Consider the following 19,547-nt stretch of genomic DNA (forward strand, 5'->3'; position numbering starts at 1 on the left):
ACCGACCTATTAATAATCATCAACAATAGGAAAAGGTAAGACATAGGAATTGAGCTCCGTTGAAAGAATTTGCTTCACTAACTAGTAATTTGCTCAATTGTTTTAAGGATACGTCCTAGATAGACGTATCTGAGTCAAGAAGAGCGGCCTGAAGGCCGAGATACAACATGCTCGGGGCACAGACGCCCACGGAGCGCAAACCCCCGCTACCCCCGGAGGAGGTAGCACACACACCTAACCGGACTACTCGCGACATCTCCACTTATCCACTAGCGCAAGGAATCCCCTGAAGATCCCGGCTAGTCTCCACAGCTCCGCTTCATCGGAGATCCTAGAGAGCACCGTGGACTTGGAAGGTGCCACTCTGTCGAAGACAACGCCAGAGGCACCAACAGATGAGAGCCACACCTGTCCAAAGGTCTCGCTCACCTCCAGGCCCTCCACGCTTGCCCTGCAGCCAAGCAACGAAGTCTGTGTCCATTTGCTCAATTGTGAGCTTGGCTGATAGCCTGTCAGCCCGATACCAACGCCCAGCCAATGTTCATTTACCTCGATTGATGCAAAGGAAAGAAGAAAAAGAGAGCTCCGAGCCAATGTTTTGATTCCTGTGGTTTTCCTGTGAGAGCGAGGACATAGCAAACTTCCCTACGCTTAATTCCTATATGTTTCAAACGCTGTTCTAGGAAACGTCCCTATATGAATTCCGTCACGTGAAATCCCTTTGATTCAAACGGGGCCTTACAAGATTTTGGAGGATTGTTGGGAATGCCTACAAGTTCAAAGGTTTGTTTTGAACTGTTTTTCGAATAAAAAACCAGGTACCCCACAAGTCCCGATACGGCGTGCACGTTCCCCACAGCTTCCGCCATGCACGGCGTCTTGGCTGATAGCCAAAGCCTGGTCCGGCGTGACCGGCAAGTGCCAAAAGCCGGTGGCTGGCCGTCGCCAAAGTCCAAGCCCAGCGTCCCCTTTCCTATACTATGGTGATCTCGGTAGCTCCCACAACATTTTGTACGTACGTGCCTGCCTTCCTGCCTCTCTTGGTTTCTTGGGGTACGCGTATCTCGATGTGCAGTTGCCCACACCCACACTGGGATACGGTACGAGGACAGCCGAGCCGGGAACGGGAACGGGAATGGAAGCGGAACCCGACAAGCATCGGATGCCCTCCGCGCGCGCGGCTCCCGAGGCCGCCACCGGAAAGTACGCTTCTGCCCTCCTCCTTCGTGCACGCTGCTACGCAACGCCGGTCCAGTTGTCGCGTCTCGAGCTGGAGCAAAATACAGTAAATACGATGGCCTGGATTTTGTTTTCTTCTCTCTTCGCGGCGCAACGAGGAGACGACTCCGTGCTGGTCCGGCCACGGCCCGGCGACGGTCACGGCCTGCGCTCATCACGTGGGCCCCGCCCGCCTCCCAAAAGTTCCAAAGACTATAGACAACTTTGCGAACACACCCCTACCAAAACTGGTAAACACTTCCGTGCTGCAGTAGCCCGGACGAGCCCCACCCTGCGAATCTGCGATCTTTCGCCAGCGTTGTTTGATCTCCACGAAGCGAAATCTGGAAAGAACAGGGGTGTCTCCGGGAACGACGCGCGGAGGTCAAATCGGGCCGAGGTCAGGCCCTCCTCCCCCGTCGGACCCCGCATTTCAAATTTCTTCGCCCCCCTCCTCCGCTCCGGCCACCTTTACACGCCCAACGGCTACGCCGCCGCCCGATCCACCCTCCCGCCGCCCTCGCCGGCCAGGCCCCCGCTCGGCACGACCGCAACCCGCGCCATGGACAGCGACGACGAGGAGATGCGCGACGCCTACTCCGTCGACGACGGCGACGACGACGCGGAGTACGAGGGGGCCCGGGACGGGCTGATGGTGATGGAGGTGCGCTGGTTCGAGGTCGACCTCGACTACGAGTACGACGCGCCCAGGTGGTTCGACCTCGCGCAGGAGGAGGCGCCCGTCGAGGCCGCCGCCGCCGAGATGTGGTTCGCCGCCGCGCCCAGCTACCCGCCCTCCCGTACGTCCCCGCCCGCCCGCCCGTCCACCCCTCCCTCCCTTCCACATTACTCCTAATTTCGTACTGTACTACTATTCTCTTTTCCTTTCCCCGCGTGAGGGAGGTCGACCGGGAGCGGTGGTATGGCTCCATCGATTGGTCCGCGCTCGCAATGTGCTGATCGATCCCTCATGCCTTTCGCGTGCGCGTATTAGTATGCTAGAGAAGATTGGGCGGGGGAATTTGGTGGATTAGGAAAGTGGGCCATCTCCTAGGATCTTCGTAATTACTCTAATTCTGATGAAGGAGCCGCGGATTCCCCGTCCCCCCTTGCGTCGCCATTTCGGGAAACCTGTGATGCTTGTTCTAGGGACATGCATTTATTGTGCGTTTCCGAGCGCTGGGGTCCGGGGGCAATTACTAATAAGACGGACATTTTCAGGCCAGCATGCTTTATGGCATTCTGAAACTCTAGGAACCCAGTAGGCCTTTTGTCAATGCTGCATCGTATTATCACCTGTAAAATCTCATACGCTCCAATTTTATAACCTCAGAAGAGAAGTTCTTATGCTTGGTTAGTTGGTTACCTGAAGCTCATTGGGTTTTCTGCCGTTCCATGTCCAATGGGAATTATGAGTTGTGTATATAGTCCACAGATATCCACATCTAGCGGGACATTTGCAACTTCCAACTACACTTAGCTTTAGTATCTGTGCTATCACCTGGAAACTCTAACAATGAATAGTTGATAAAACTTGTATAAGATGGCAGAGATATTTTTGTTCTATTGCTTTCCTCGTATATGTGGACTACTCGGATTTATCCGGCGCATAAAGAACGGCATGGGAGTTGATGCATCTTCGTTCAAAGCTTTACTTTGTGTGTTGAGTTGCAGAAGATGTTTTTGGTTACTTGTATAGTTTTAATGTAAAAAACTGAGCAGAAGGATAAAACTACCGATAGTGCTTGGTAAGGGAGACTTCACTGAATTATGAAAAATGGGACATGTGCAACTACTAAGTATATTTGTTGATCTACACGTAAATATTATTTGCTTTACCATGAACACATTTGGCTCTTCAATACTTCTCTTTATAAATTTGGTACTGTGTTACATTGCCTAAATAATATCACTAATATTTTCTCTTCTGTTTGAATAGCTTTAATTGCTATGATGCTGGCTGAAGATCTTGGGTTGCCGAACCTAAGAAGCATTGCAGTTGCAGAAATAGATGCTGTGCATTGCTCGAAGCCGTCGCAAGGATGTTCCGGTGCAGCTGAACAAAGTATGTATCAATCACATGTGCCAAATGAAGGTACTAGTCAGCTAAATGCTTGTATCTATTGATTTTCTCGATTCATTCAGTTGTCACCTACATATATGTATATTGGGATGGAGTGTTTGCCTTCTATTTTTTCGTTCATCTCTATCTGTATTACTGTCAATAGCGAGCACTGCATGTCCATTAAGCTGATCAAATGTTGTTCATCGTTCTGTAATTTAGCCTGACATGGTTCTGTCTTTTGACCCATTCTTTAATGAAAAGTAATTGACTTGGTGTAATTTATGCAAAATAGGACGGATACCATGCTATGGAATATCAAAAAATGAAAGAAAACCTGCCACTCGAAGTATTGTGAAGGGGAATTTCTCCAAGGGGTCCACACTGATGAAGCCTACAGCCAGTCAATTAGCCAGGCAAAACAGGCAACATGAAGTGAAGAATGTCATGCCGTATGTACTGCGGTGCCTTCTGCTAACTGATATTCTGATTTCTTTTCCTGGGGTTGACTATAGAAGTTGTTTCTATGGTTTATCCCTTTATGGGCCATCTGCTGGTTTTTAGCTTTAAATTTATCCTGCTACACTTGCAATATTTATACGTTTGTGCTTCTCATGTGTTTTTATTCACCTCTATTCTTGATTTAATACCACTGGCCATAACAGTTATACCAACATGTTTGTTCAAACATTGCTGCATTAACAAGTGGTGTTACTTCTCAGGCTCCAAGCTCTTTTTTAGTGTTCTCTTTCTCACATTTTTTTTCTTGACCATTGTCACATCTACTTTTCTTAACCTTTATACTTAATTCATTTTAAAGAAATATAAAGTAGACAAATGATGTTTTGTTTGTTGCGAACACCATGAAAACTTTTAAATTTCCTTTGTTTCAGGAGTAAAAAGTCAGTTGGAGTGAGAAGCGAGGGGAGTACCATGAGCTCAAACGATTGCACTAACCAAGCTGGTAAAAGGCAGAAGTTAGAAAAAGGCCATCTCAACAAGGTACGTTTCTCCTTCCTTTGGGGAACATGAATATGCTATGTTTTCTGGGGAATTTTGGGGTTTGTTTTGACTTTCGAGCCCATGTTTTAGTCTGGGGACATTTCCTTCAGTTCCTTCTTACTTTTGAGAGAACATGGTCATATTTCGTATAAACTAGTTTGGAATGCTTATTCAATTCAGCACCTAATAGTCATGATATCAGCCAATTCATTTTTTGAAGTAGCTGAGTAAGAATTTGTAAATTAATAAAACCGGGCGGACGAATTTTCCATCTTGAATCAAATATGTAGTATTTACAGTAAAAAGTCTTTGTTTATTGGTAAAGAATCAATATACTTTTAATGTCGATTCGGGATTGGCAAGTGCAGTTTTTTCTTATGCATTTAGCATGAATAAAGTAACTGGCACAACAAACAATCCTGTGGTTTTCTCAACGAAGTGGCAGTGTCATTTTGCTTGACCTGTCAGCTTAAGTTTGCCAACAGCCTCTTCCCAGTCTTTACCCTCTGCAAGTGGTTGTCATTTTTTCTGTACTTGGGAGCTTCAGTATTGGCGCAGGGAAAAGACTTTTGGTTGCTTGAACAGAAACTGACATTTAAGTTCCCCGCTGAATCCAGGATGAACCACTGTTTGATTTGTTACTGGAAGTACCAAAAGTCACAGGACTTTTTTTTTTCAAAAAATCGTTAAAGAAGAAATCTAAAATAATCCATGACTTGAACAGAAAATCCTTTTATACATATGTTATCGATAAATGGCATCTCTAGTATTGCTGTTAAAGTCTGTAGCAGGAAAGCTGGTTGTCTAGTATATGCCTGGGGGCTTATGTGCAGACATTGTGCCTCTGGTCTTCATAGTTGAACTTTTGCTTTTTTATCGTTAGACTAGATGTTCTTGATAACAGGAGGTGTTAGTTTGCATTACTTTTGCTGCATAACCATGTCACTTCTTTTACTGATGCTATATTTTTAATGCTGGTGCAGGTTGTTCCTACAAGTCAACATGAATTAATCCACAAGGCTCATGAAAAGGTAAAAGCATCCCCAAAGCAGGCAGTTATGTTGATGTATAAAAGATGCTTCATGCTTGTACCGTTCATTTATCCTGTAAATCCTGGATAATTTTCTAGGTGTAATATGTTTCTATTTCTCTCAAGCAACTTTATTGTTTCTTTTCAGTAGCTTACTTAATTTTCCTTCTGAAAATATAATAATCCATGGGGTGCAAATAGCCATAGCCCAATGGTTGTTGCACTCTCCTGTATACTGTCCAGTAAAGATTTTGCTGTTATGCTAAAAAGATGACGACTGCACTGACTTCCGTGTGGTATGAATGACGTGGGCCTCCAATTTTGCTTGATGTCACTATCATTGGTGCAGCAGAATGTTATGAAGAGTAGCTCTGATCGTGCCACTGGTCTATCTAAACTGAAGATTACAGTGCCGAGAGAACCTGAGTTGGCAACTAGGCTAAGAGCAGAGAGGTCAAGGATTCTAAGAGCAGTGTAAAGTCACTTTACTTGCTATTCTGTTTTGATGTTTGAACATAAGATACTTCTACTATGATAATTTTCACACCTTTACCTGGAATTTTCAGGCCAACTAACTCAAAGCAGTTAAATAAACGGGATTTGCAGCCTGCTCCTACGACGCAAGCAGCATTGACCAGAAAGGTGGGTTTCTGAACTATTGAATATATATGCATTCATGCTAAGCAGTCATATTAATCTCATTAGCACAGAATTATTCAAATTTGTGACATATTTCTGAAGAATACCAGTCAGAAACTCACACAAAGAGTAGCAAACCCTACAAAATTCTTCAAGTTAATATGTACTGACACATTTAAGGGTCTTAGAGGACCCTCATATTCCTTAGGAAAATTTCCCAATTATGGGAGAATTGGACGCATTTTATTTCTTATATTATATAGAAAAACAATCATGGTCTGAATATACTCTTAGTGGGAAACTGGAGACATACTTTCCAGTAACATTTCCTTTCTAGTAGTCCGACACTTCAGGAGTAGTTCTTCTGATGTTTTCTTACCCCCAGAAACAGAGAAAATGGAACGATTTGCAGGGTATATAAATATGATACTCATGTTCAACTATTCAGTGCGGCAAACATCATAGTGTGTAATTACGCTTGCTTTTTTTTTTTTTTGTCCTTGTTGCTTGTTCAGTATTCTGCCTCTAGTTTTGTGGCTAAAGCAGTTCAGTTTATCTTAATTTTCCTCTTGGCAGTAGAATCAGTGTAATGTATTAGAATAGGCACTTTCACATTACGGTGGAGGGATGCTAAATTTGCACCATGATGTATTTGTCTCTTTCTTTATATGTGTATATGTCGTTGCCACTCAAAAAGAGTAGCAGACACTACAGAATCCTGCCAGTAATATGTACTGACACACTTCAGGGTTTCAGGGAACCCGCATATTCCCTGAGAAAATTTCCCAATCATGGAAATTCAGCGCATTTTATTTCTTATAGTTTAAGAAAAAATTCATGAGTCTGTGAATATACTCTTCGTGGGAAACTGGAGATATACTTTCCAGTAACATTTCCTTTGTGGCTGGTCTGGTAGTCCAACACTTCAGGAGTGGTTCCACTGATGTTTCTTTACCCCCAGAAACAGATAAACTGTAAGGATTTGCCGGGTATATAAATTTGGTATATCAATGATTCAGTGCAGCCATACATCATAGCATGTACTTACCTTTGCCTTTTTGTCCTTGTTGCTTGTTCAGTATTTTACAAAGCCTTTTGGGCTAAAGCTGTTCAGCTTATCTTAATTTCCTCTTGGTAGCAGAATCAGTGTGATGTGCATTTCCAGATTAAGTTGGAGTGATGCTAAATTAGCTCCATGATGTATTTCTCTCTTTCTTTATATGTGTATATGTCGCCGCTGCTCAGACATTCAACACTTCTCTTCAAGCAGGTCGTGCAACCATTTCGGGCCCATCAGCATGCGAATGTACAACATGCCACTGTTCCACCAAACATGCCAGCGTGTGCGCCTAACCGTGCAATTAATCTCCACAAGTAAGCTTGCTTCTTATGTTTCTTTGGTTCCAGTTACATTACCAGTTACCTATGTGATATTGTATTGCGAAGTCATATATATTGCCTACGATGAGGTAATGTGCCAATTTCTTTTGCTCTGTTGAAGCAATAATTGCTGTTTCTTTGTTGTCTGTTAACAGCATCGATAGAAAACCAGAAGATTCCAGAGATGGCACGTTTAAATTTAAAGCTCAGCGATTGGATAAAAAGGTATCTGTCCTGAACAGCTCTATGCTCATATCTGAGCTAATTTGGAGCACCGTATTGGCTATTGAACAGATATTTTGATGATAATTCCATGTTCTTGGTGTTAGTTGATTTTTATCAGACAGATACATACATAATAAATATAGGATGCTGCAGCATTTTTATAGTTTGTTCAGACAACAGCTGCAGTCAATGATTGTCCTACTTTCCTCCTTTAAACAGATATTACAAAGCAAAGGAGATACTGGTTTATTTCAAAATGCCAAAAGAAATCCTACAGTGCCTAAGGTAGCTTTCTTGCAATATTCTTTTCTCTGTTTCTTCTTGAGGTATCTATTTATCAGAATATCCATGTTTTCTGGTTGACAATCCTAGGAATTCAACTTGTCAACATGCCGAAAGAGCAAGCAGGCTCCATTATCTGAGCTCTTTAACAAGGTTTGTACTGATAGCACAAACATGGATTGCCTTCAAATTACTTCAATCTGATATTTACGCAAATTATTTGGGCAGCTTTCTTTAACCGCCGAAGGCCGCCGTGCCATGGACCGCCAGGCAGTTGAACGTCCAAATTACATCACCACCAAGGTTAGTCGCTCGTTTCCGTTTCATTCTGTGTTTGCAATGCCCTTTCATGTTAATTCGAAGTGCTGAAATATCACCTTTTATTGCAAGGATTGCAAAGAGAACATGATTGGTGCCATTCGTTGCTAGCTCTGGTAAGTTGTTATTATATTTTAACTGCCCAGTAAATTGTGGCTTGCGAATTTGTTTTTACCAAATTGCATGACAGCCTACCATTTTCTATACCTTTTCAGACCTACTTAGTCAAGAAGAATATTTATACCGTTCTGTTTGACAAAGGCTGATTCAGAATCTCATTTCTGCACCTGCACAAAGGTAACCATGTCTTTCTCATTTTCCTGTGTATACTCCCCCTCACAGCTTCTCATGACCAGCATGGTGCTTCGAGTTTATTCCCAGCAATATGATTTCTTCTTTGTAAGCACAAGAGTGTGATTGCTAATCGTACTGCTAGTATATCGATCTTGCATCATTATGATATTGAAAACGTGCAATTCAGTTTGGTATGTTGACAGTGTCCTTCTCCATCTTGTTGTAGGCTAGGCGTCTCTTTTGGACAGTAGGACTCACAGGGGGGGTGGGCTCATCCTCCCTTTCTTCGTCAAACAAGATGAAGCCATACATTATTTGACATTAAGGCACCCGGCGATCTCTGGCGTCAGATAGTTTGGTTGATCCCCGAGACCAGACAGTTTTTCCCCGTCTTGGCCTGTCGCACAGGCGTTGCTGCCAGCCAGCGTAACTTAATTCCTTATCTGCTCGTGGAGATCCCTTTTTGTACAGCTTGAGTAGAAACCCAGCCATAGCTCGTAGCGGGTGGTGTGGGGGAAAGTGGCTGACCTGACCTGGTGGTGGTGTATCTGCCGTGGTTCTGAAGTTGTAAACAAACAACACCGCAATCATCTGGAAAAGTCCGTTCGCTTGCTATCTATGTCTTTCCATCATCCCTTCTTTTTATTATGGTTTGGGAAATGTCCTGTGCTCCTCCGTTTTTTCCAAAGAAGCCAGAACATACGTGTAATGTTGTTTTGGCCGATTCATCACAGGAATCTTGTTGCTACTTATAATTGGCAGCAGCAGGAATCTCTGCAGGTTCTTCAGAGCTTAATCGAGCAGTGCCGACACAGTACTTTGCTCAAGGCAGCGAGCGGTCAAGCTCGGTTGGAGCAGGCCGGCCGGCGGGGTCCCCGGAGCGGAGACGAGAAGACACCATGTAACCTCACATCGCGCATCGGTCTGTCCCGTCACAAGCCCAGGAATAAAGCGTCGTACCTGACGGCACAGGAGCTGGCTGCCGGCGGTATGCATGCATGGCGTCGTCGCTTCCAAATTCCTCGTATACCGGAGCCGATCGATCGGACGGCACGGCCGAGAGCTGCTCACGGGCACGCGTCGGATGTCTACGCAGGCGAGCAGTGTCCGACTGTTCGTGTTTGGGAGAAGAAGATGCCGGTGGTGGTGCCCAGGCAGCCACCGTGCGCGCGCTATCAGCTGCACGGGAGCGGCACGCAGCGTTTCGACAGTTGTTGCTGTGGGATCAGAGGCTTTTTCATGCTTCAGTTCGACACCAGACCCAGAGCAGCCGCTGCAGCGGCTGCCATGGCATGGCAAGTCTCCGTCAGCAGCGTGAGAGGACGTGTGCTTTCAGCTGCAGAACGCAGCTGCCATTGACTAGCTGACGAACGAGGGAGAGATCGGGTACGCCCTCGCTGCCTGGCTGGCTATGTATGGCAAGGTAAAAACGTTTCACACAGCAACAGAAACCGACTGTGCACACTATCTGCTGCAAACCTGTTACAGTATATTTTCTGTACAGATTATTCAGATTTAATTCTACTCCCATTTTACAGCAAATGGCAGGCATCTTGAGCTCGTATTAATACAAATGTAGACATATTAGAGTGTATGGCAGATTCCACCATGTTCTACTCACGTGTTGCATAAAGCACCATTTGGACGGATATTTTTTTGCTAGGTATTGCTCAAATATATTGAGATTTTCACCTCTTGATCATCTCATCAACCAATTAGCCTGGTTGACGGGTTGAGCCTCACATGTCAATGCATTAGTAAATGTATAAAAAAATTAAAAATTAAAATGTCCTAAAAAAGTGTATCCTCAATATTTTTCCGGATGCACTCTATAATGTTATAGACTACATTCAATATGCTTATATGCATCATCATATTTGTTTACTTTAAAACGTATACTTATATTTTAGCACAAATACTTATAGCCCACCAAACAGATCATAGGAGAATAATTGTACTTACAAAAGTTATGATTTTTCGTAGATGCTTTATAGGGTGTGATTTACCTATTCATAAATTGTTCATACACAAGTTATACTCTATAAGGAATTGATAGAAAAATCATGAGTTTCGGATGAAAAATTATTTTCCTATGATTTGTTTAATTTTTCACTACTAATTGATTTATAAAACTACATAGGATATTTTTTAGCAACCATTGATGCTTCATATAAAATCTTAGTGTGGATCCATAAAAAAACATATTTGGATGCAAATTTTTATGATTTTTCAAAGGTTTTAGATTTTTTTTACATCAGTTGAAGCATTGAAATGCAGGGTACATTGCATAGATTAGATCACCACAGTGGAAACTGCATAAAATTCGTCAAAGTGATGGTTTGTGTAACACATAAAGTAAGAAATGATGAAGCTACAATTTCGGAAAGTACCATGTGCACATGAGCACAAGTGCTCATTGGACTTTTGGATTTTTGAAAATTTTCAAAACCTCGCTCTTTTATGTTTTCAAAAATTATGACATTAAATATGTAGATAGATTTAGACAAGTAGTCAAAAAAGTCCCATTAAAAAATACTTTGTATTTTGGAAACAGTCAGAAATTTGTCTTTTTTGCATCTCCAAAAATATAACGTATTTTTTGACGAGACTTTTTTGATTCCAGTCCTCGTATACACATCTATCTACATATTTAATGTCATAATTCTTGAAAGCAGAGAAATATGAGAATTTGAAATTTTCAAAAATCCAAAAGTGAAGGGAGCACTGACTTCCATGTGCACAAAATCCTTGTCCCAACAATTTCGGAAATTTTGAGGATATATTTCCTCCTCCACGAATTGAGTGCGAAAGTTCGCCGGAACAACTCAAGGAGAGAAGGAGATATGCATGATGGCACTGCCAGCTACTGCACACTAGTATCTGACAAACAAGCAGGACAGGGAAACAGGCATAAATACACATCAGCAGCTACACAGATCAGAGATTCAGAGAAAGCAACCACCACCGTACAGTCACAGTAGAGAGGCAGCGGAGCAAACTCATAAATACGGTAAACAAAAAAAATCAGGGCAACAGCATTTACATTGCACAATCCTGTGGATGCAGCAGGGCATGATGCTTCGCATGGTTCAATTCAATGCACCCCCAGAATCCAAAGAACTCATCTCGATCCTGACTGTATCTCTTGCCATCATCACAGCACATAAATTCTAGGGCTTTGAAGGTGCTCACGAGACATCTCTGAGTCTCGTTCTGATCCACCCTTGAATGCCCGAGAACTCGCTCCACGCAGCAATCTCAAATCTTGATTATGTTCTGACGAGACACTTCTAACACCCAATGCCAAGAAGAAAAGCAAAAAGAAAAAAGGAGGTGAAGAACAATGGCACTGTCCATACATCCATCTACTTCAGAGATCCTACACCTATTTTCCTGCACTGTGCTACTATGCTTTCTTAGCTTCTTACTTCCAGCTCTCTCTACCTTGGGGAGGAGAAAATTTTGGGGTGAGGATTGGTCATCACATTGTGTGCTTGGAAATGACCTCGCCGAACCGAACAAACCACTGCTCGTCGGAGGAGCTGTTGTCGCCGATGTCTGCACCACCATGGTCCATGTCAGGCGTCGTCGCTAGGTAGCGGGTGTAGTCGACTGTTTTCGAAGCTGTCACGGGCTTCACAGCGGGGGATGGCATGAGTGAGAGGAGCACCCTTGCGACCTCATGCATGGTTGGCCTGTCGATGGGGTGCCTCTTGGTGCACAGCAGGGCGAGCTGGAAGGCCTTCCGGACGAGGCCCATGTCGGTGCACGTCACTGACACCTCCGAGTCCACTGCCTCCATGACAGTGTTGTCATCAGCTCTCGAGAGTATCTACACATAGACAGAGGGTCATTCCTAAAAGCCATGGCAGCAGATCATGCTAAAGTTTATAATTGCACCTTATTTTTAAGAGTGACTTGCATTGTTCAATAAAAAGACAACAATAGCCTGATATGAGGAGTTCAGTGTGGGTGACTTACCAACTGATGCAAGTTGGAATCGTTGTCGACAGCCTTCAGCCCCGTGAGCAACTCCAGAAGAACGATACCAAAGCTGTATACATCAGATTTCTCATTCAGCCTGGATGTCCGGGCATACTCTGGATCAATGTAGCCAATGGTTCCTAGCACATAAGTGGACGCATGGGACTTGGCAGCAGGGACAGTTTTTGCGATGCCGAAATCTGAGAGATGTGCTTCAAAGTGCTCATCCAGCAAGATGTTAGAGGACTTGACATCCCTGTGGACTATGCGAGGGTTGCAGTCATGGTGAAGATAGGCCAGCCCTTGTGCAGCACCAACTGCGATCCTCAGCCGTGTGTCCCAATCAAGTTTCACTTTCTTTGATGGACCTGAAACAGAAGTAGATGATATATCATGAGAAAATGCTTGTGAGACCGATAAATGCATGAAAGGAAACAGGATAAATCAAATGTCAGTAATCCTAACCGTGGAGAAGATCCCACAAGGAACCATTTTCCATGTAATCATAGAAGAGTAGGTTTCCATGAGGAGAGAGGGAGAAGCCATGAAGGCTCACAAGATTCCTGTGCCGGATGCTACCAACTGTCTCTAGTTCTGTCTCAAACTCGCGGGCACCATGGTTATATTGACTGTAGAGCCGCTTGACAGCAATGGCCTTGCCACTCTTGAGCACACACTTATACACAGTACTTGAAGCGCCATAGCCTATGATGTATTTCTCACTCAAATTCTCTGTCAGCCTCATAATATCATCATAGGTATGGATAGCCATGTCCATTTGAAGGAGTACTATCTTTGGAGGCCCTGAAAATTGTTAAGAAAAGATGAGATTGGTGATTTGTAAAGATATTGTTCTGGCAGAGAATACAGTTCACTGGCTTAGATGTACACAAACCTTGCACTGGTTTCTCACATGCTTTGACAAGTGGCTGTGGTCGATTTGTTTTATATATTGCCAATAGCATAACACAGAGTAATACGATGAAGCCTAAGACAATACATGCAATCCCCCACCGAGAAAGAACCACTGCAATATGAAGTATGTAAACACGAGTTTGAAAGCAAATGGAATGAAAAGCTAACTATTAGCTTATGACTTGACTACTACCTTTTGGTCCAGTAGAATTGCCGCAACTGGAGTCTTTACAGCGAACACGCAGCATTGGATTGCCCAAGAAGCTGCATTTAGGTATTGGTTAATATCAGCAATTATAAGATAGTAACAGAAGGGCATCAAAGGTAGTAAGGGTATTCAATACCTTTCCATCGGAAATTTTGAGAAGTTCCTAGCCGATGGGACATGTCCAGAAAGGTTGTTGTATGACAAGTTCCTGAAAATTTATAGTATCCATAAACTAAATGCAGGCTAAGTAATCACCAATACTACATGGCAGAGCTTGCACACAAAACTTACAAGGTATTTAAGCTGAAGCAGTTAGCCAACTGAGCAGGTATCTCCCCAGCCAAACTATTGTTGTTAAGAATCCTTCATATGATAAAACACAGCACGGTAAATACTTGGGTGATTTTGGGATTTTGAAGTTCATAGTTCATGATAATAGCACGACGAAAGAGAACTCACAAACTATCAAGGTTCTGAAGTTGGCCTAGTTCTTCAGGGAGATAACCAGACATGGCGTTGTTGGATATATCACTATCAATGTTAAAATTAGGTCAGACAATTATCATCACAAGATTACCACCAACAGAACGCAAATACACAACTGACAAGGGTGTTCACTTACATTACTTGGACGCTTCTCAAGTTCCCGAACTCAGCAGGCACAGAACCACTAAGATGGTTTTTGCTCAAATTCCTATATTCAGAATTTAGAACATTAGGAAATTAGATCATATATATGCGATGAAACATGAATTATAAGAGGCTGGTGCTGAACATACAACTCAAGAAGATGCTCAAGATCACCAATAGTAGCAGGAACTGGTCCAGAAAATCCATTGTAGGAAAGATCCCTAAGCCAAAATGAAGGAACAAGATTAAAATCATCAAAATAAAGTGGATACAGCATGACAACAATATCAGGGAATTCATGGCAGTACGTAACAAAATATAGATGCAGGAGTCTCCTTACAGTGTGTCCAAGTTGACGATATGACCAAGTTCAGAGGGGATCTGGCCTTTAAAATTGTTCGAGGATAAATTCCTGCAATTTATATATTCAAAAGAAGAATAAGATTTGAGATTCTTCTCAAACATAATTATGCTGCAATATGAATTAAGTAAAAAAAATGTAAGCAAAACGCTACAATTTCAAGTACTCACAAGTAAGTCAAACTCTCCAAATTCTGGAAACCAGCAGGGATAGAGCCGTTCAATCTATTGCCGTAAACATTGCTGAAGATGATACGAACACGATTAAGCACAAAGCGCAAAACTCTCCAGTTAAGTACCAACATAGATAATTGCTTGCTAACTTACAATTTGTTTAGAGCAGTGCATGAACTGATGTTCGTAGGAATAGGACCCTCAAGATTGTTGCTGGCAAGGTTTCTAGAAAAAAACTGCAATTAGTCAAGAATTACATAGATTAAAATGAACATTAATCAGTAAAATAGAACCATCCTTACAATTCAAATAGCTCTTCCAGTTTCCCAAGCTCAGCTGGAATTGTGCCCACTAATTCATTGTCATCCAGTTGCCTGTATGGAACAAGTTCTGAGTCTCACATAGTGTTTCAGACCAACTGAACTACATCATTATCCAAATCAGAAACAATCACTTACAGGTAGCTAAGTTTAGTCATGTTCCCAAGTTCTGGTGGTACTTCTCCAGTAAGTTTATTGCCATGTAAATATCTGAAGATGCCAAAAAATATTAACAGAAGAAAAGAATGCTGTTTCGGTGAAAGAACAGGTCTTACTGATGATACTAACAGTTTGCCAGTGTAGGATAGGTTGCCGAGTATCGGAGGAATGGGCCCTACTAGTTCATTTTCGCTCAGATCACTAAGAAAGAAGAATTGGAAACGAAAAGTCAGTATTGAATATTACATGAGCTAACACCTATAAGGTGTGAAGTGTGGTGGTTTACTCACAGAACAGCAAGAGCTTGCATGAGGCCAATCACTTCTGGAATTTTCCCAGTCAGTCTATTTCCTTGAAGTGACCTACGGAACGACAATGAAAACATTAAGCATAAGTCCAAATGTGAATAGAACAGTATATCACAGTAGTACGAATAGGCTAAAGTACAGAAGATTTGCTTGGAATTAGTCAGGAAGCTTACAGTGTGGCTACTTGAAGGAAACCTATATTGTAAGGTATTTCTCCAGAGATTTGGTTATACGAAATGTCCCTGTATTCCATAAATGAAGTTCACATAAATAACTAAACAATGAGCACCAATCATTTATTAATGAAGTCTTAAGAAGCAACATACAGAATCTCAAAGCTAGTGCAGTTCCCAATATTCTCTGGAATTGTTCCTGTGAGATTGTTGCCCCTTACATCGCTGCAGAATTGGAAGCAAAAGATCAGTGTCGATTTAGATCAGTTTGAAGCATTGCATCTCCATGTAAGCATAGAACTTACAAGTACCACAGGCCAGTCAGCTGGCACATGTCAGGTGACAAGGTTCCAGTCAGTGAATTACCCCTCAAACCTCTGAAGATCAAGAGGGCAAAAATGTTAGTAATATACTCTCTCCATTCCCAGATATATGACTACTAAGGTATAGTCTAGTTCTTACAGGTATTGCAGAACTTCATTCCAGTAGATGAGCCTTGGGATGTCGCCAGTAAGCTGGTTCTGCGCCAAATCCCTATTCCAAGAAAATACTTCCACATTTCATTAAAAAAAAACATGAAGCAGAACAGAAAAATGCCACGAAAATAGAAATTTTTCCTGTAGTATGCTAACCGCAAGACAAAAAGGTTGGTGCAAAAAGTAAGGCAGATCACCATGTTTGTCGAAGAATGCCAAAATAAGTAGAGTCACGGAGAAAGGAAACTCACAAGGTTTTGAGATTTGGAATTTGGGACAATGTGGAAGGGATGGGTCCCGTGAGCTGGTTGTTCTTCAAAATCCTGCAGCCAGAATAGAGAGAAAAGAAACGTCATAACTCATGCATTCTAAACCATAAGAACTTGACAGCAATCCATAAGTTACAGAGAATCAAAAATTGTTTCATAATATATTTCTGCCAAAACATCCTAAAAAGAGATAAATGCAAGTAGAGTCTGATTCCTCAGTATAACCCAAAAACATCCCAAAGATGGGAGGAAAAGTGATCATATCTCAGAAAGAGATATGTCTCTACTAAAAGGTAGGCAAGAGAAACAAACAATAAAGCAGTGCTTACAAATCCTCAAGTTGCTTGAGCTTGGAGATGGAGAAGGGGATGTCTCCATACAGCGAGTTGAAGGACAAATCTCTGCACGACACAAGAAGCGGCATAGGTCAATTATTATAAAATAAACAAGAACCATGCATCTACAGCAAAAAGGTTGGAGTTGAACAATAAAAGAAGACCCAGATTAGGTGACGTACAGATATTTTAAGGAGACGCAGTCCCCAATCTCATCCGGGATTTGGCCTGTGAGCTTGTTCCCCTTGAGATCCCTGGAACAGAGCAAAGCAAATCAATCATTAGGGCGCGCGGAGATAAACTAATCGGCAAGCAAGCAAATCCAGGGGAGTAGTATACATAGGGTTAATAAAAGTAAAATAGTAAAGAAGTGTGTCACATCATGGTATGAAGGGTCAAATCAGATGGATATATTATAAAGAAGCGAGGAAGATTCATGTCTCGTCAAGTGCACAAAATCTCAAGCAGCGGATGCGAAGGAAGGGGAGGGGTAGTACGCTAGTGGTCGGCAGTACTTACACGAACTGTAGGGTCTTGAGCTCCCCTATCGCCGGCGAGATCTCCCCTCCCAGGTTGAGATTTGACAGGTTCCTGTTTGTTTATCCCACAGAAAAGGATTTATCAGTAATAATTCATTTAGCAAAACGGTAACAGATGATTCTTTACTATGCAAGAAACACCATAGAAATCCCCCCAAGAAAGCACATTTACTGAGCAGGCGACATGTTTTCAAGTGCAGGCTTTCACGGCAAGGGAGGAAGAATGGAGCAAGAACAGAAACAAGAACTGTGCTGCCGCTTGTCGATCGAAAAGCTTGCTTAGAAAAACATGGAAGGACAGAGGGTGCAGTGACAAGAAAGCAAAGCAGAATCCTTCCATTCTCGCCGCAATGCCAGAGGAGCACGCCAAGAAAACAGAGCAGTAAAGAAGAATCAGCAGACGAAGAAGAGAAAGAAGAACGCACAGGGCGAAGACGGCGAAGGAGGCGTTGTCGCAGGCGACGCCCCGCCAGGCGCAGTGGTCGCGCCCGCCGTCCCAGTCGGCGAGCGCGTTGGCGGCGTTGCCGAAGCCGGCCTTGACCGCCATCAGCGCCTCCCCGTCCCCTCCCCCCTCGGCCGCCACCGCCGCCAGCCCAAGAACCACCACCATCATGAACCCCGTCGCCCACCGCCGCCGCCACGAGGAGGACGCCGCCATTCCGAGAGGCCGCGCGCGCGCAGCAGGAAAAGCGACCACTTTCCTCCTGCCGCCACCACCTCGAGCGCTCGCTACCGAACCAAGAACCGAACCGGGCCGAGGAAGCTACGACGGAGCCGCTCCCCTTGCCATGTCTGATGGGCAAGCAGCAGGCAGTTGTAGATGGGGGAGGGAGGGAGGGGGGCTGGCAATGTATTTGTCGTGGCCGCGGTGGAGGCGATAGGCGATAGCGACGTGACTGTCGTTGCTTTCGGGGGGCAGCCGCTGCGCAGCGCTGCAGAGCGAAGCAGAGGACGGAGGTGGTGGTGGTGCCACTGCCAGGAGAGAGAAGCGGGGTTAAGGCTGGCGCGGCGGGGCCGGCGGCGACGTGTACGTGGGGTCCGCCGTGGATCTCCATCGCCCTCTCGAAACGCGCGGCGTTTTACCGTGGCAATGGCAGGTGGGTCCGCCGGTAGATGGTGATTAGCGAGTGCAGGGGTTTAAGGAGAGGTTTGAGAGGTGGTTACTGGTTCGCGCGATCTCTGGGTACGGCGGCGTGGCTGCGCGCCGCCGGCGTGGCGGCGGTCGGCGGGTGGGGGCCGGATGCTTTTGATTGTGGAGCGTACGGAGGGATAGGACCGGACGGGATCATGCGGCGGTCGTGACGGCGTCGGTGGCGTGGTGGTCACCCTACACCAGACCTCGACCGGCGACGAACCGGCCGCGTGCTGTACGCTCTGTCGGATCAGGCGTGGTAGCGAGAGAGATTAGGCGTGATGGAGCTAGTACATGAATGTTACGTGCCTGATTAGCAGATCGATCAAGGCGATCAACCAAGCTTGTCTTGGAATAATGGAATGGTGGTCATTGTGTCCTTAACTAGGACGTACTCGGCGCAGAGCCGCGGCGATCAACTCCAATCATCTACTACAGTATTTATTTTCTAGGAGAAGAAGAAATGCTCCAGTTTATATAACAACATAAGGCTGGTGCCAATGCATCACCCCACTCTCACCCGCCACGTCAGCTTTTATCTTCACTCTCACCCCACTCTCACCCCACGGTGTCAGTGCACAGGCTATAGTGCCAGCTCTCACTTCTCTCTCCTCCCTACCGCCTCCCTACCGCCCTCACTAGCACCGCTATCGCTTCCCTCTCGCCCCGCTATCGCCTCCAACGCGGGCTATAGGCGGGCGGTACCGGCCCCTACCGCCGGGCGGTGGATCCACCGCCCGCCGCTAGCGTCTCGCCCGCCTCTCACCTCCCTCTCGCCCCGACGCGGGCGGTACCGCCCCGCCTCCTGCCCGCGTTGGCACCAGCCTAATACATTGTCCACGTATGTTGAGCACATGGCTTACATGCATTGCTTTGATTGATTGGTTTGCGCGATGTGGTTTATGTGAGTGTCGAGGGTGCTCCTCGGCAATGCCCTCCGATAGGGGCTTAGGGTTGATGGAATCCTGCAAGCTGACACGAGACATCGGTACACAGACAAGCGGGGAAAGCGATTTACACAGGTTCGGGGCCCTCGATGAGGTAAAACCCTTACGTCCTGCCTGTCTGATCTTTGATTATGATGAAAACAGGTTACAACGGGGTGCCGAATCGTT

The 19,547-nt window shown here is 44.6% G+C and overlaps 2 protein-coding genes across 2 annotated transcripts; one reads left to right on the top strand and one right to left on the bottom strand.

The window, feature by feature from the left end:
• Positions 1–1,135: 1,135 nt before the first annotated feature.
• LOC124704694 (protein TPX2-like) lies at positions 1,136–8,693 on the top strand. Its single transcript, XM_047236969.1, has 15 exons — positions 1,136–2,018; positions 3,158–3,302; positions 3,568–3,732; positions 4,174–4,282; positions 5,266–5,313; positions 5,665–5,786; positions 5,879–5,954; positions 7,222–7,325; positions 7,487–7,556; positions 7,776–7,841; positions 7,929–7,991; positions 8,067–8,141; positions 8,229–8,272; positions 8,372–8,453; positions 8,677–8,693. The coding sequence occupies exons 1-13, from the start codon at positions 1,136–1,138 to the stop codon at positions 8,265–8,267; spliced, it is 1,965 nt and encodes a 654-aa protein (XP_047092925.1). The 3' UTR covers positions 8,268–8,272; positions 8,372–8,453; positions 8,677–8,693.
• A 3,023-nt stretch (positions 8,694–11,716) lies between these two features.
• Positions 11,717–17,910, bottom strand: LOC124685000 (LRR receptor-like serine/threonine-protein kinase SIK1). Its single transcript, XM_047219267.1, has 26 exons — positions 17,726–17,910; positions 17,281–17,352; positions 16,944–17,015; positions 16,756–16,827; positions 16,409–16,480; positions 16,144–16,215; positions 15,987–16,058; positions 15,835–15,906; positions 15,682–15,750; positions 15,491–15,562; positions 15,330–15,401; positions 15,180–15,251; positions 15,024–15,095; positions 14,875–14,946; positions 14,719–14,790; positions 14,528–14,599; positions 14,337–14,408; positions 14,180–14,251; positions 14,017–14,088; positions 13,849–13,920; positions 13,694–13,765; positions 13,543–13,613; positions 13,330–13,461; positions 12,900–13,238; positions 12,432–12,802; positions 11,717–12,282 (listed from the first exon to the last, which is right to left on the bottom strand). The coding sequence occupies exons 1-26, from the start codon at positions 17,908–17,910 to the stop codon at positions 11,932–11,934; spliced, it is 2,886 nt and encodes a 961-aa protein (XP_047075223.1). The 3' UTR covers positions 11,717–11,931.
• Positions 17,911–19,547: the final 1,637 nt, after the last annotated feature.

The sequence above is a fragment of the Lolium rigidum genome, chromosome 1 (assembly GCF_022539505.1).
Source record: "Lolium rigidum isolate FL_2022 chromosome 1, APGP_CSIRO_Lrig_0.1, whole genome shotgun sequence".
Lineage (NCBI taxonomy): Eukaryota > Viridiplantae > Streptophyta > Magnoliopsida > Poales > Poaceae > Lolium > Lolium rigidum.

Excerpts from the sequence above, each read along its gene's own strand:
- LOC124704694 (XM_047236969.1), top strand. The coding sequence starts at position 1,136 with ATGGAAGCGGAACCCGACAAGCATCGGATGCCCTCCGCGCGCGCGGCT. Across the intron at positions 5,955-7,221 it reads AAGCAGCATTGACCAGAAAG|GTCGTGCAACCATTTCGGGC; the intron begins GTGGGTTTCTGA and ends CTCTTCAAGCAG. Across the intron at positions 7,326-7,486 it reads CGTGCAATTAATCTCCACAA|CATCGATAGAAAACCAGAAG; the intron begins GTAAGCTTGCTT and ends GTCTGTTAACAG.
- LOC124685000 (XM_047219267.1), bottom strand. The coding sequence starts at position 17,910 with ATGGTGGTGGTTCTTGGGCTGGCGGCGGTGGCGGCCGAGGGGGGAGGG. Across the intron at positions 14,252-14,336 it reads CTTGAGCATCTTCTTGAGTT|GAATTTGAGCAAAAACCATC; the intron begins GTATGTTCAGCA and ends TTCTGAATATAG. Across the intron at positions 14,089-14,179 it reads TTGAGAAGCGTCCAAGTAAT|TGATATATCCAACAACGCCA; the intron begins GTAAGTGAACAC and ends TAACATTGATAG.